The sequence below is a fragment of the Lontra canadensis genome, unplaced genomic scaffold (assembly GCF_010015895.1).
Source record: "Lontra canadensis isolate GAN:19392208 unplaced genomic scaffold, GSC_riverotter_1.0 scaffold49, whole genome shotgun sequence".
Lineage (NCBI taxonomy): Eukaryota > Metazoa > Chordata > Mammalia > Carnivora > Mustelidae > Lontra > Lontra canadensis.
The window spans coordinates 1,505,590-1,519,865 of record NW_022631043.1 but is presented as its reverse complement, the minus strand read 5'-3'; the positions used below and the strand labels follow the sequence as shown (position 1 = coordinate 1,519,865).

The following is a 14,276-nucleotide window of genomic DNA, read 5'->3' as shown; positions in this document are numbered from 1 at the left end:
GCATGGACAGGGCTGAGGAAATTTCCGTTCTGGAGCGACAAAGCGTGATTTCACTCCTGAGGTATTTTCATGGAGAGCAAGAAAGGGGTCTAAGAGGTTCCTCGTTCCCAGCACTGAGCTAAGACACAAAAACAAATCTTCAACCCAGACCAGCTTTAGAGTGGAAAAGGGCAGTCGGTCCCGGGCTGCTGACATCGAGCCATCCAAGCTGCGGGCAACAGGTGAGAAGCCGCACGTCCGCCCAATTCGGTGGGGCCGGCCGCCCCGCCTATTCAACGTGCTTGCTCATTCAGAGATGGGAGTAACTCTGTCCACTCTACCCATTGTTCGGGTGGAAAAGAAAGTATGTGGGGAAAAAACAGTAAAGCTCTGGAATAAATGTTACTTAGCAGCGTACTTTTACCTGACCTTTTACCACCAGGAAAGAGAGATTTTCTCCATCTCATTTCTGTAGTGTCTCCCCTGTGAGCGAAGCATTACTGTTCTTTCCTCTGAAGCTACAAACCATTTCTTCTTTTAAATATAAGAAATACTCTTTGCTCATGGAACGTTTCCTTAAAAGATTGGACTTTAATCACCTGAACATCATAAAATCAGCCTCGGCTACTTAGGCGAACGTGGAAAACGTCCAGAGAAAGAGAAGCGAGGAAATGGGATGGAAAAAAGTCCAGAGGGAAAGAGCTCGTTTTGGCAAGTTCACGGGAATACCAGTTTTGAAACATGATCTCTCGTAATTACCCAACATTGCCTCACCACAAAGGAATGGAACTGACCTTTTAACAAAAAGCCCCGCCTGGTATCTTTGCAGAAAACAAGTCTGGAGCCCTGAGATTCAGTTGCGAGAGCATATCTGTGAGAGGCTGACCCGCAGCTAAATGCAAAACCGTACAGTTACAGCGAATGCCTCTGCTCTTTCTCCCTGACAAACCGGCAGAGCCGACCGGACGTCTAGTTTCATGGATGCACTAAGACTGAATTTCTCTTCATGTATCTCAAATTGCCGGAGATAAGGCACTTTTGTTTGGTTGTGGCATTGCCCATCTCAAAAAACTACTTTTCAAAAATGTGAATCCTGCTAAAATCTTTCTTTAAAAATAGTGACTTCTTTCTATTTCTGGCAAGTCTGCATAGCAACTATTTGACGAACCCTCTTGCAGATAGCAACTATGGACAATGACATAAGAAGCAACCCTTCTTATGACTGCACGGGAGAGAAACCCACAGAAGCTGGACCCTGAGCAGGGCTGGCATAAGTCCCATTTTTTGGGCGAGGAGCCCTGGATAAATCCCCATTTTTTAATGGCCATTTGCCAGACAGCAGTCTGCAGTTTTATAAAATCTCCCCAAATCTCTAGCGGAACCTGGAGCCATGCATGCACAGGACAGGCTCCACGCAGCCCAGCTAAGGTGAAGAGAACTGAACTGAGATGTGGGCTGGTGCCCACAGCATGGGGAGAGAATCTGTGCTTTGAGATCAGCCACATTAACTGCCTGCTAAAACAAACAAACCATTCTTCAGAGGAATCTAACTGAATCCAGAGTTTCCACAATCCATCATTCACAAATGTCCAGGATATAATCTAAAATTACCCAATATAAAAATAAACATGAAAACATGATCCATTCTGATGAGGAAAAGACAATGTAAAGGAGGCGATTCCGAAGATGGCTCAGAAGTTAGAACTGGCAGGCAGAGGCTTGAAAGAGCTATTATATTCAAGGACATAAAGCAAAATCTGTTCATAACTAAAGGAAAGATAAGAAATGTTAGCAAAGAAATAGGGACTTTAAGAAAGAGACAAAGGAAAATTCTATAATGAAAAGTACAGTGTCTGAAATAAAATCTCCACAGGATAGAATGACGGGTCGGATGGGGAGGACAAAACACTTAGGGAACCTGAAGGCGAATCATTTGAATTATCCAATCTGAAGGACTTGGAGAAAAAGACTGCGGGGGGGCGGGGAAGAAAAAGAACAGGGTCGCTGGGACCTGAAGGACACCATCAAAAGGCTTAATAGACAAGGAACTGGAATTGCAGAAGTGAGAAAATGGAGCAGAAGAACACCGAGCAGGCAACGGTGAGAGACATACAGTTACAGGTTCAGGAGCGTCAGGGAACCCCAGGTGTGATCAGTACAAAGAAAAGTACACCCAGCACATCCCAGCTAACCGCTGACACCCACAGACTAAGACAGAACCACGCTAGCAGCCAGTAAGGAACGACAAAGCATGGACGGAGGAACAAGGACTCGAAGGGCCAGTGACTTCTTACTAGAAACAAGAGGTCAGCGGAAGAGCAGCTTTCAAGGCCCAAAAGGAGAAGATACAGGACTGTGAAGTCAGAACTCTGTTCCAGGGAAATTAAGTTTAGTTGGTTTTCAGATAAGAACCCCTCAAAAACGAACGGAATTCATTACCGATAGATGAACACAGAGAATGCTCAAGATGTTCTCTGGGTGAATGGGAAACGGAGCAGAAAAAGCCTCTTTAGGGAAGAATGAAGAGCGCCGTGTGGGATTCAAGATGGAAGATTGTTTCTTTACTTTTCGTAAAGTACTACTTAAAACACACAAAAATCTTAACGATGTGAGGTTACTAACATAGACGAATGTGACCTCTGGAGGATAAAGGACTGAGGTGGCGGCCAGGGGACCTTCCTGGCTGCGCGAGCCTGGCGCACGGAAGCACAGGGCAGTCGGTAACTCTAAGCAGACAGGGACAAGTTAACCAGGAGTGTCCTGGTCTCCAGAGCAGTCGCTAAGTCGAGTATGCAAACGGTATTGCTAAATGCAGATTCGGGGCCCCGAAGGAGAAAGAGGTGTGGAAGGGAGGCGTCGGCATCCCAGTGCCAAACTCTCAGCCAGGCATGGATGGCCCGAGCACACCGTGCTTTTGGCTTCCCTCCTGGCTAGGTGGGGGTACAGGCTTATTTGTAAGTGGTAGGACGCCAGTGTTTCTCCATCTGTGTCCTACGTCCCTCCACCCAGCCACAGTTCCCTGTCCCTCAGGGACCTGAAGTCAAGGGGGAGCCATGCGCAGCCACTGGTCCTCGCTGTCCAGAGGGTAAGGGAGACCTTCATGGCTGCTCCGCTCTCCCCTTACGTTTTTAGGGATAATAACCCTGGAGAAGCTCAGTGAAGGGGAAGGAAGAAGAGCTGTGGAGAAAACCCAGCTGGTCAGAGAAAGAGAACTGAAGGGAAGGGAATCTAGTGGCTACCCGGTAAGTCTGAGGGTTTCCGCCTGGGCTCCAATCACAAAGAGTAAATACCCAGCAACAGACATGTCCACGTCATGTGGTCAGAGGCACCTCTTCACAGGCAGGACAGGTGACGGGAGAAGTGTGAGAGCAAACACAGGAGGCTGGGCGGCCGGGTGGGGGCGGGGGGCGCATCCCAAGGCCGACACGCAAGAAGATCGCTGGTCTTGGAGGCAGGAGAAAGGGGCCCAGGGGCTTCTCTGTCAGCAGCACAATCCACGGCAAGTTACACGACTTTTCTGAGCCTCAGGCTCCTTCAATGAAAAGGGCAGTAATAACTCATTCTTAAAAACTGTTATGAAGTCAAACAAGGCAACACACATGAAAACGATGTGTAAAGCCACGTGAGTGCAAAGGACTGATTCTCCTGAAATGCATGTGTAAATCTCCCTGGAAATCCGTTCACACGAAACCAAACTGTGGGGGATGTAACAATACAGACGCCCACGGAAAAGCCGTGAACGCCTATGTGCGGGCGGGAGCCAGGGATGGGTCAGAAGGATCCTCGCGTCAACAGTTAAGACACAATTCCTAGTAGAAGGAATGCGGACGTTGTATCGAATTCCTATTAAATTTTAATTTACTATTTACTTTTAATTACTGGTAAGGCTAAGGACCAAAAAACCCACAAAACCCCACAAAAACCCTTGAAGTTCAGATGCCGTGAATGTTTTTTGTAAGTTTTTACTTAAAGTCTCTAAAAATTAATATAAGTGATCTCTACAAGCAACGAACATGACCCTGAGATCAAGAGCCGCACGCCCTTCTGACTGTGCCAGCCAGGCTCCCCCAGGTGCCATGAACGTTCGAAGACGTCTGCAGGACTAACTGAGAAACCAATTCCTCTTCTAGATAGTGTCTAGACCCAGCAGGCCAGCAAGGGGGAGGGAAATACTGGAATGATGACTAAGGAGGAATTCAGACACCACCTTTGAAAGGAATTTTGGAAGCAAATACAAAACCACCTAAAAAAATACACAGAGGAGCAGCACAAATATCTCATGTCATCAATCAAACCCAGAGCCTTTAATTCAGAGTCCGCATACCGGGATACATAAAGAATCAGAAAGGATTCAAAGGACTTGCAAAATGTGCTCTTCACAGACTAAAAATTTAACATCTGTGTCTCCATAACGTGTCTATAAACTGTCTTTACATCTTGGTATCTGGACGATGGGAGCTAACACTTCTGAATTCAAATAACCCCATTTTCCTTTAGCAGCGACTGATAATGTTTCTGTACCTCAGGCTGCCAGGTCCCTTCCGGAGCTTCAGGAAAAGCTTCGTCGTTACCACTGCTAGAGCTGGAACCATGCGCACTGACCCCGAGCCACGTACGTCACCTCACGTGGCCCTGAAAACCAGACGGGGGGAGGGCTGTGGGGCCCTGTGGAACCCTGTGGGACCCTGCTCCTACAGGGAGGCAAAGTCACCTGGTCCAGGTCACACGGATTTCTTTTCACATTTCTTTTTAAATCGTAACCTTCCCGACACAACACCCATAGCTCTCAACGGAAGGCTGAATTCCTACCTCAAGTGCCGTCTGCACTTTCCCAGGTTCCACGCCACAGCCCCCCACCCCCAAGGTGCTGGCAGCCTCACGGCCCAACCGAGACCAGTCTGTGTCCGGAGGGGCTCTGAAACTTCGCGGGAGGGTAGATGCTGAGATGTCATGTGAAAACATGGCACCAATCTGGGGCTGTAGCCACTCCAAGCTCCGCCCTAACCCAGCAGATCTCCCAAAGGCCAGCTCTACTTGATAAAGTTAAAGAGCAAACACGACAATATTAACCCAACCGACAAACAAACAACCTCCCGCCCCCAGGGCCCACGAGGCAGGCCCCCCACACACGTGCTGGCCTCCGTCACCGCGGCAGAGCCTCATGGGCACACCCGTGACAGCTCCCTACTGTGCCGGGCGCTCGGAGGGCCTGCAGTGGCTGAGTACGGCACACTCAGGAGGTCACAACACGACACGCGGGAAATGGCAGCACACCTGGCATGGGTGAGGGCCTCTGTGCCTGTGCCAGACATGTTACCATTTTCCTCCAGGGACTTTCTCCGCTTGATTCTCAAAACAAACGTAAGAGAACCAGCTTCAGAAATTCCTTAGGATACTGGGTTTTTTTCCTTCCTTCTTTTCTCTTTTTTGGCTAAGCAGTAACAACGTGCTCACGGTCGCAATCACAAGACGGAGCACGTGAGGACATCTAGCTGTGTCTTGGGTCCTGGCCCAGGACGCACCAGCTGACAGCTTGTCCTGGACTTGGGGGCTCGCTGGGAGGTGCAGCTCTGGGACCTCAGGCGAGTGGCCTGAGCTCAGCGTTTCAGTGTCCTTGTTTGAGAACGGATGGCGGCGCTACTACCTCCATGTCCACGGCATGTGAGTGCTAAGACGAAGTGACGTGGGGAAGCGTGTGGCACAAGGCCTGGAACGGAGAGCACGCAGTGAGCGCTGGTCTTCCACGTTACAATGAGGCTGCCTACGGAGGGCAGAGACCAGCTATCACAAGGTCTTCCTGAAAAGCACAGTGGCAGAGACCAGCTCAAATCATGGAGCACCTCCCCAGGTGATACTTACTAGGTCGGTGTCCTTTAGGACAGAAACTCGGCTGAACTGCGACAGTTTCACCACGCACATTCTGTCCCTAACCTTCATACATGACCGCAGGCAGCTCAGGACCAAGGAGTGATTGCCAAAGGTTTAAAAACCACCATGGTTGGAACAACCGCAGCTCTCGTTCACTGCTGGGAGCGGAGCCGGGGTACCGGCTCTGGAAACCCAGCGGGCCCGACGGACGCTCCCCCGGGCATGCCTGCGAGCTCCTGGAGGCACAGCCAACCTCGGTTCCTGTAGCTACGTGCACCGAAGACACGGCAGGGGCGCTGACGGCTCCCAGCGGAAAGAATGTACATTCCCGCCAGGAGGACGACTCAGCTGTGCGATACTCACAAGCGGGACCCACGGAGCCAGAAGAAAGACGAACGGTTATCTGACACCGTGGATGACCTCAGAGCAAATGCTCAACGACGTACGCCACGAAAAAGAGAGTGATGCCATTTACAGACAGCTCAAAAGCAGTCACCTGGAAGGGCAAACAGTCAGGGGAAGGGGCACCTGGTGGGCTTCCGGAGCGAGGGCAGGGCTGCTTCCGTGTCCTGCAGACGGCGTACGTGCATGGGCCCCACTTGTGACGGTCCAATGAGTGGTTTACTTCTCGGCTAACTTCTATGTTCACATCCTTGTAGGTCAATACAAAGTTTTAAAAAGTATGGTATAAACTTTAAATTGATAGTGCAATTGGTTCATTTCCCTCATTTGCCTACAAAGGGCTTAAGAAAGCACACGTTGACGTGACCTTCTTCCCTAGACCGAGGTGACAGGGACACCCCTTCCTTGGCTCCTGGGAAGCAGACGCTGCAAGAGGGCAAATACTGAAGCTGTTTGCTGTCACCTCCGTGGCACGGCACCTCCCAAAGAATTAACCGGATTAATCAGGGATTGAGTGATTTTTTCATTCAAAAACCACCTGGGGTGCTCTCACAACCTGTCAGTCCTCCAGGGCAAGCACGCCAGGGCACAGGGCAGGAGTCATTTTCCAGGGTGTTCCTATGGGGGCCACAGTCGGTCCCCGGCCACCTGCCCACTCACCTCTTCGTGCTTCTCTGTGGATTCCCATCTCTGAATGGGAGAGCGGGACGCGAAGGGGACAGAGGCTTGGGGTCTTGGAGACCACCCATGGAAGTCTGACCCAAGGGCTGTCTGACTCGCTGCACAAGGCTCAACCCGAGAGCCACGTCTTGCAACTCACACTGAGAGACAAACACGGCCCACAGACACGTGGGATCCCACGGTGATCTGAGTCCTTTCAAATTATTTCCTTTTAAATAGACATGGAGAATGGGATTCAGGAAACACTTTTTCACTGACCTGGGGTAAAGACTATCTGAAACTCATTTGTTAAGCAATCTTTGATATGGTAAAGATTTTGTAAAACTTAACAAAAGAATCTAACCACTATGACACGCTGTTACACGTAAATGTCCAAGCAAGCTATTAGAGTTACATTTTACAGGCCTCTTGGTAGCCATATTACACGTTTAAAATGCAGAGTCAGACTCCATTTCTGATGGAAACTGGAAAACACGTGGCCTGCACTAACTGTGTAGAAGAGCAGTCGTGCGTGTGTGCGAAATCGTTTACTGGATTCTAAAAATTCACCTTGGACAGTTTTTGGAACTACTTCACCCAAAGAAACAGTCCTTCAGTGAACACTGATGTGAGATCGCACCTACTAAGCCGTAACTCGAGCGGCTGTGGGACCCCACTGTGCGCAGGCCCCTGGCCTGCGGGTGCGCGTGGCACCGAGGCGAGTATGACGATCCCTGCCCTCAAGGAGCCTCAGTCTAGTAGGGCTGAGACATACTAGACTGTGAGCTCCTCGAGGGCAGGAAAGGTGCTGTAGTCCTCTTGCCCCAGAGATCGGGCCCCAGGCTCAGCTCTCGTGCTGCTCACACTGTGGAACGGGCTGAACGCGGGTGCGGCCATCTGGGGCAGCGCAGGGGGAGCACGACAAGAAGAGCCGAGTGCTCGGGAGACGCCGAGGGCAGAGGCTCATCGGCCGTGGAACCGCGAAGGAGCCAGTGCTGGGAGCCGCCGAGAAAGAGGGGCCGGATTTCACCAGGAGGAGAAGGCGGCGTTCCAGGCCCAGGTGGTTAATGCAGCCACGGCGTGAGAAAGGGGCAGGACACACCATCGGGCCGGAAGGGAGGACTCTAGTCTACTCTGGAAGCTTCCAGCCAACATGGGAGCCACTCGTCCCCAGCAATGGGTGAGAAGATCAAGTAAGGAGCTGTGCCAGATGGATGGACGGTCCAGGTGGGGGAGTGGGGGAGGCGTGCCAGGCGGCGGTGAGGCGTTACGGCTCGCTCCCAGACGGAGGTGGACGCAAAGGCCCCTCTGGAGCCTGTGGGAAGGGAAGGCCAGGGGCCGCCGGAGGCAAGGCAACAGACTGGCTTTAGCATGACCGCGACGCTCAGCAGCAACGCGACTGTGGCTCTGGGCCTTGTGAGAACAGGTGGGATGGAAGCTGAAGAAGGACAGAGGGGAGAGGGTCGCACCGCCCAGGAAGCAAACTGGGAGAGAGGAGGCGGCCCAGAACGGACGCGTGGGCCATACTCAGACCGTGGAGGAGCAGCAGGTCGGGGGAGAAAGGAGGTGTCCGGGAGGCAGGCAGATGGCACCGGTGTCAGAGAGGGGAGGCATCTCACGGGCAGAACCGGCCACATTCTGAGGAAAGATCAAGGAGGAACCAAGAAATATAGGAGCAAAACATGAACTAAAGCGCATTCAAAATCCCGCGCGTACCACTCGCTGTGCGGGGACGGAGCACCTGGAGACCCTTAGCTTGCAGAAAGTGGTCTAGAAACACCTGAAGGACGGTCACGTGGCAGGTAGAGCTGAGCTGTCTCCGGGGCCCGAGAGGACAGGAGGGGGCGGGCAGGCGCGCGGCCCAGGGAACAGGTGCCGCTCACCGTGGGGTGAGGGACGCGGGCCCGTCTCCTTCGGGCCACGAACACTGGCGGCAGGACTGTGTTTGTTCACTGTGGAGTCCACAGACCTAACTCAGAATCACACGGGTGCTTAGCTGGTAAGCCCTGACCGGGTGAAGCCTCTTGCTCTCCCTCCAGCCCTCATTCCTCTGCGGAAAGCGCTCCTTTGCCGGGTGCCCGGCCAGCAAGCGGTGTTGCCTGAGCAGCCGGGCCTGGGCCGTCTAGACCGGCCGCGAGCACTGGGGGACAAGACGGGGCCAGAGGAGCCACTGGGGTCTTTTGGACCCTGATATTGGGTAAATTTCTCTGAGAAAAGACGAAAAATTTAAAAATCTCACATAGAGTCAGGGAATCATGAAGATGACACAACGCACGCTACGCCACGGTGCTGGTTAAGGGATAAACTCCCCATGGTACGTATCGCGCCGGAATATCTTATCAATTTCAGTTATAAGTCAGTCTAGACGTCAACTCAACAACCGTTTGCTGAGCATGTGTTAGACGTCTGCGCCGGGGCTGCAGAAACGAGTAAGACACAGTGATGCTCACGGAGAGCTTAGGGCCTGGCGGGGGACCCAGACGTGCAAACGAGAAATTCTCCAGGCCGGGCACACGGTCAGCTCTATGCAGACACGCTGAGGGACTCAGTGCACTAACAGGTCCCTGCGGGCTCCCTGTAGGGGACCGGGAGCTACCGGGTCTGGCCGTGGCTGGCACAAAGTAGGAGCCACGACATGGCAGCTGAACAGGTCCTGTGGATGTCTGGACGACAACAGACAGAAGCACGGACAAGGTGCCAAAGACCGGCTGTCTGTTTGGGGGCAGGGCTGACTAGGGCTGTCCCCTGAAGGAGGTAACATCTGAGCTGGATTCTGAAGACCACAGAGGTGGTTAGCAGGGGGAACAGCATGTGGAAGGCGTCCCCGGGAGCGAAAACAGCATGTGGGAAATGCTGGGCTGTGCCGGGAGAAGCGTAAGCAGTCAGGAGCGCTGGCGACGGAGCTGGAAAGGGAGATGGAACTGGGTGGCCCACGAGGGACTAGGTTCTCACGCATCTCGTAAGCCACGCCAAGTCAGAAGTCAGCGCACGACAGATCTGATCCTAATGTGAAGTCGATTAAGATCTGACGATACAATGTCCTGAGCATCCTAGCAAGGCATAACTCAACGCAAACTGATCAGTAAGTCATTCCGTAGCCTTCGCCGTCCTGACAGAATGACCTCAAACACTCTGACTGCGTGGGAGAAGCCGCATGAGCCTGCCCCAGCCCCGGCCCTTGCTCCCCCCACTCCTACCTGAGCTGAGCTTTGAGCTCAGTGAACCGGGGCCGCCTGCTGGGGTCATAGGCCCAGCATTTCGTCATAAGGCTGTAGAGGGTCGGAGGACAGTTTGGAGGCATCGGCAGCCTCTCCCCGTTCTCAATCCGACCGATCACGTCATTGTTCTTCACTCCCTGAAAGGGTTTCACGCCGTGCATCAGTATCTCCCACACACACACACCTGTGAGGCGGGAAGGAAAGCAGAACCGTGAGCCCGGTGGGAAGAGAAGCACGCCTGTGTTTCAGGAAAAACACACAGCTGGCACTGGAGGACCAGCCGTGTGACTTGGGGCAAATCGGGCAAATAAAGCAGTAGTCAGTGAATTCTGTTATAAATAAGAACAGCAGTATTAGCTTAATATGATTCAAATAAGGAAAATTATGTTATTTTCCAAAAAACGCCCAAGTTTTTGTAAGAGGTTTACTTCTCCAAAAATCCTGTCTTAGAAGAGGGCCCGCCAGTGATCCTTCATGGCTTAACAAACCAGTTCAAAATAGGCTGGGTGAATTTGAACTTGGCCCCCCACTGCAGTCCAACCTGCTGATGCTTACGGCAGCTGGGCTGAGGCCTAACAAAAGAACATCCTAAAGTTTAAGCCTTTACCTTCAGAACGCTCAGACTCCTTTAGCGAGGCAGCCCGAGCCTGGCGAGGGTGCACGCTGGCACTGTCAGCTGGCTCATGCACGAGTTGGTAAGGGGGTCCCTGTCCCCCAGGCAAACTCCGGATTCCCTGGGCTGCAGTGGCCCTACCCGCACGCCCCTCACTCACACTCCATCCTCGCAGGCCGCACATTCTCTTCGTGTCCTCTGAACAACATCTGAAAGCCCCCTTCCACAGCAAATGAGCGAACGGAGCCTAAGGCGGAGAATGACGACCTCCCGCTCTGGCTGGGGAACCGAGCGTGTGCGCTGGCGGGGACCGTGGCTGGCTCGCATGTCTTGCGGGCTGCTCTGGCGGTCCTGGCACCCCAGCACATGCCACACACACGCCTTTGCTTATGCCAGCCTCGCCGCACTTAGTGCCCCTTTCCTTCTCCTCCGCATGAGTGCTTCTCTTTCTATGCATGTGCTCCTGATGGCCCAGGTGAGTCCCTGCTCGGCCTGTCCTCCCTGCACACAGCGTCATAGGGCGAGCCCCTGTTCCGCCCCCGTCCTCCCTGCACAGGGCCTCACCGGGCGAGCTCTGGCTCCACCCCGTCCTCCCTGCTTACCGCATCATGGGCTGGGGGAGGCCCCTTGCTTCAGTGTCTTTGGCACCTACGGCAGGGCTGTGCCTCAAAGGAAACAAGGCACATTATCCTGCCCACGTGAACGACATTCTGATGTTTTCCGAATTCTAGTCACTCCAGACCGAAGAGTGTATGACAAAACTAATGCCTTAGTTCTGCATTTCTCACCGGAAATTGTGACGTCATTACTAACAGCAGCGCCGGGCAGCATAAGACTTTAGTAAGACTTTAGCGCCGGGCAGTGTAAGACTTTCGAAATTTACACATTATCCTTACACCTCACGTTTCCTTAAATACTGTATTCTATCAAACCTAAGATGCCACTGATTATAAAATACGATATTGTTTTTATATAACTAAAAATGGAGGACAATACTGCCAACTAAGTCACGGCACCATCCTCTGTTACCTCTTAGAATTGTTTTATTCTTACCAATGAGCACTTCCAAACTCATTCAGACAAGGAAGAGACATAGGGATGAACGAAACAAAGTCCACACGAGTGTGGGCAAGGAAGCCACGTGAGACACGGCCCCAACTCACACCGACTACAAAATGCCACTGATTGATGACACCAGTTCCAGAGAAGTGACAGTGTGAGAAACGGGCATCTTAGAATCTTTGAAAGCTGAAGTCCCCTTGCCAAGATGAGCAAGCGGCTCTCTGGGTCACACAGCCGACGAGTGAGGTCCTGGGAGGTGACACCACAGCAGGCGGACCCCAGAGCCCTAAGCCCTGTCACACTATTTGCTGCTCTGGCAAAAGCCCCTTCCCTCTCCTGTTATCACTCAGGGCACTAGAGGAGATCAACAGCAAGTACACAGAAGAAAAAAGAAGAACATGTACTTGATGTGTATAAAGTTATTTTTAATTACGGGGGAAAGGCACATAGCCTTGTCCACGCATCTCCTCCGGAGTAGTTCAGAATCTAGGGAGAAAGCACGCACACAGGACCGCGCACAAGATCCACGTGTGAGTGTTAGGGCAGAGAGCAGAAGTGCAGGGAACACAGAGGACGGGAGGTTATGTCTGGAGCACACATCGGCTACACGAGGCTTCACGAAGAGGGGACATTTCAGGTGACCCCGAACATCAGAATTTCAGCCCCGGGAGAGGGTGTTATGACAACATGTTCCAGGTGGAAGGAGTTAGACCAGAAGAGTGGGGTGGGCGGGGCGGGGGGCAGCATCTGTGTGGAAAGGGGAGAGAGATTTAAAACCTGACGAAGCAGTTGAAGCAAGTGGTGCAGAATGAGCGAGGGCCACCCCGTCCCACAGTGAGAAGGTTCCATAGCAACCCCCAGAGCAGGACAGCGACCGGCTCGGAGCAGGCGGAGAGGCACGGAGCAGGCGCTAGAGCAGAAGCCACAGGAGACAAAGGATCAAACGTTCAAGCCTTGAGACAAGTCGGGAAGGAGGCTGGGCTCCAGCGCACAAGCAAAGCCCCACGCGGATGTTCCGGAGCCGAGGGGCTGGCACAGAACCCGAGGACAGGACGACCATTTAAAGTCACTCACAGAAAAGGAGCAGATGGGATGGCGGGGAGACAGAGAGGAGAAAAGGAAGGAGAGAGCTACGACTGCTCCCAGGAGGGACGCAGAGAGGGCCCAGGGAGACAGAGGCCTGGGGCGGGGGGGAGGGGGAATTCCAACAGAATCCGGCGCCCCGCGTGGCCCAGCAGCTGCTGAATGAACCAAGAGGACGTCTGTGGAGCAGCGCTCAGGCAAGGGAAGGCAGAGGAGCCTAAATACTGCAGAAAGAGCTAAGCCTAAGTCCGTTTTGTAGTCTATGAAATGTTCATTTAAAAACTCAAAACTTCGGGGTGCCTGGGTGGCTCTGTGGGTTAAAGCCTCTGCCTTCGGCTCAGGTCATGGTCCCAGGGTCCTGGGATCGAGCCCCGCATCGGGCTCTCTGCTCGACAGGGAACCTGCTTCCTCCTCTCTCTGTCTGCCTATCTCCTCTGCCTACTTGTGATCTCTGTCTGTCAAATAAATAAAAATCTTAAAAAAATAAATAAATAAATAAATAAAATAAAAAAGATAAAAACGCAAAACTCCAAAATACTCACCAAACATCCACACATCACTAGCTGAGGTAAAACGTCGAAAATTGATGGACTCTGGAGCCATCCACTTAATTGGCAATTTTCCTTTGGAAGCTAGAAGATTAATTTTAGAAAGTGAATTTTCCTTGTTTCTGCTCAAGGATCTAACAGTTACAGCTCGCTGAGATTTTCAGTATCAAAATACAAAGCTTTAAATAGTTGACCCCTTGGGCTTTGCTAATCTGGAAGAACTATCCTTTGTTTCCTCAGCGTGGTGAGGTCATCTGCAGCGATCCGGTCAGCCTGTGGCGCGGAAACAGCGCTGCAGGCCTCTGCTGTGCGGACAGGCGGGGGACGCGGGAGGAAGAGGGGGCCCGGCTGGCTGGTGCTCCCGGCCTGCAGCTCGGCTGTGCAGCAGATCCGGACCCACTGGCCGGACGCTGTTCTGGGGGGGAGCGTGTACATGCGCGTACACACGCCACACAGATTAGCTTCAAACCCTGTAAACAACTCAGCCTGCTGGTTCTCCTTCCTTCAGAAAACGAGGCTCAGACACGTTTCGTGACTTGCCCGAGGCCACCGCCACCAGGTGCCTGAGCTGGGGTTTGAGCCAGAGCGGCTGTTGCTGTCCTGCCCCGCCGCCCCCTGCCCCGTCCCCATCCTCCCACAGAGACAGGCCCAGTCCTCCCTTGCCTCGCACCCACACGTGACCCCGAAAGCACTGGGCAGGACTTCAGGAGCTGCCCATCTCTGTGTGTATGGAATACGGAATGAGGATGGACCACGGCGCCTGCACAGGTACGTGCAGGGCAGGACAGCTGACGGACGGAATGAAAAAGTACACTTCTTAGGTGAGCCTACATCATCCGTCCC

At 52.8% G+C, this 14,276-nt stretch overlaps 1 protein-coding gene across 4 annotated transcripts in view; it reads right to left on the bottom strand.

Moving 5' to 3' along the window:
• The window catches only part of PTK2 (protein tyrosine kinase 2), a 222,223-nt gene that overhangs the window by 38,777 nt on the left and 169,170 nt on the right, over positions 1 to 14,276 (bottom strand). For all 4 annotated transcript variants that reach the window (XM_032873471.1, XM_032873467.1, XM_032873472.1 and 1 more), the window contains 2 exons: positions 13,428 to 13,517; positions 10,107 to 10,311 (listed from right to left, as the gene is read on the bottom strand). In XM_032873471.1, coding sequence (XP_032729362.1) covers positions 10,107 to 10,311; positions 13,428 to 13,517 — 295 coding nt within the window. The remainder of the gene's footprint in view (positions 1 to 10,106; positions 10,312 to 13,427; positions 13,518 to 14,276) is intronic.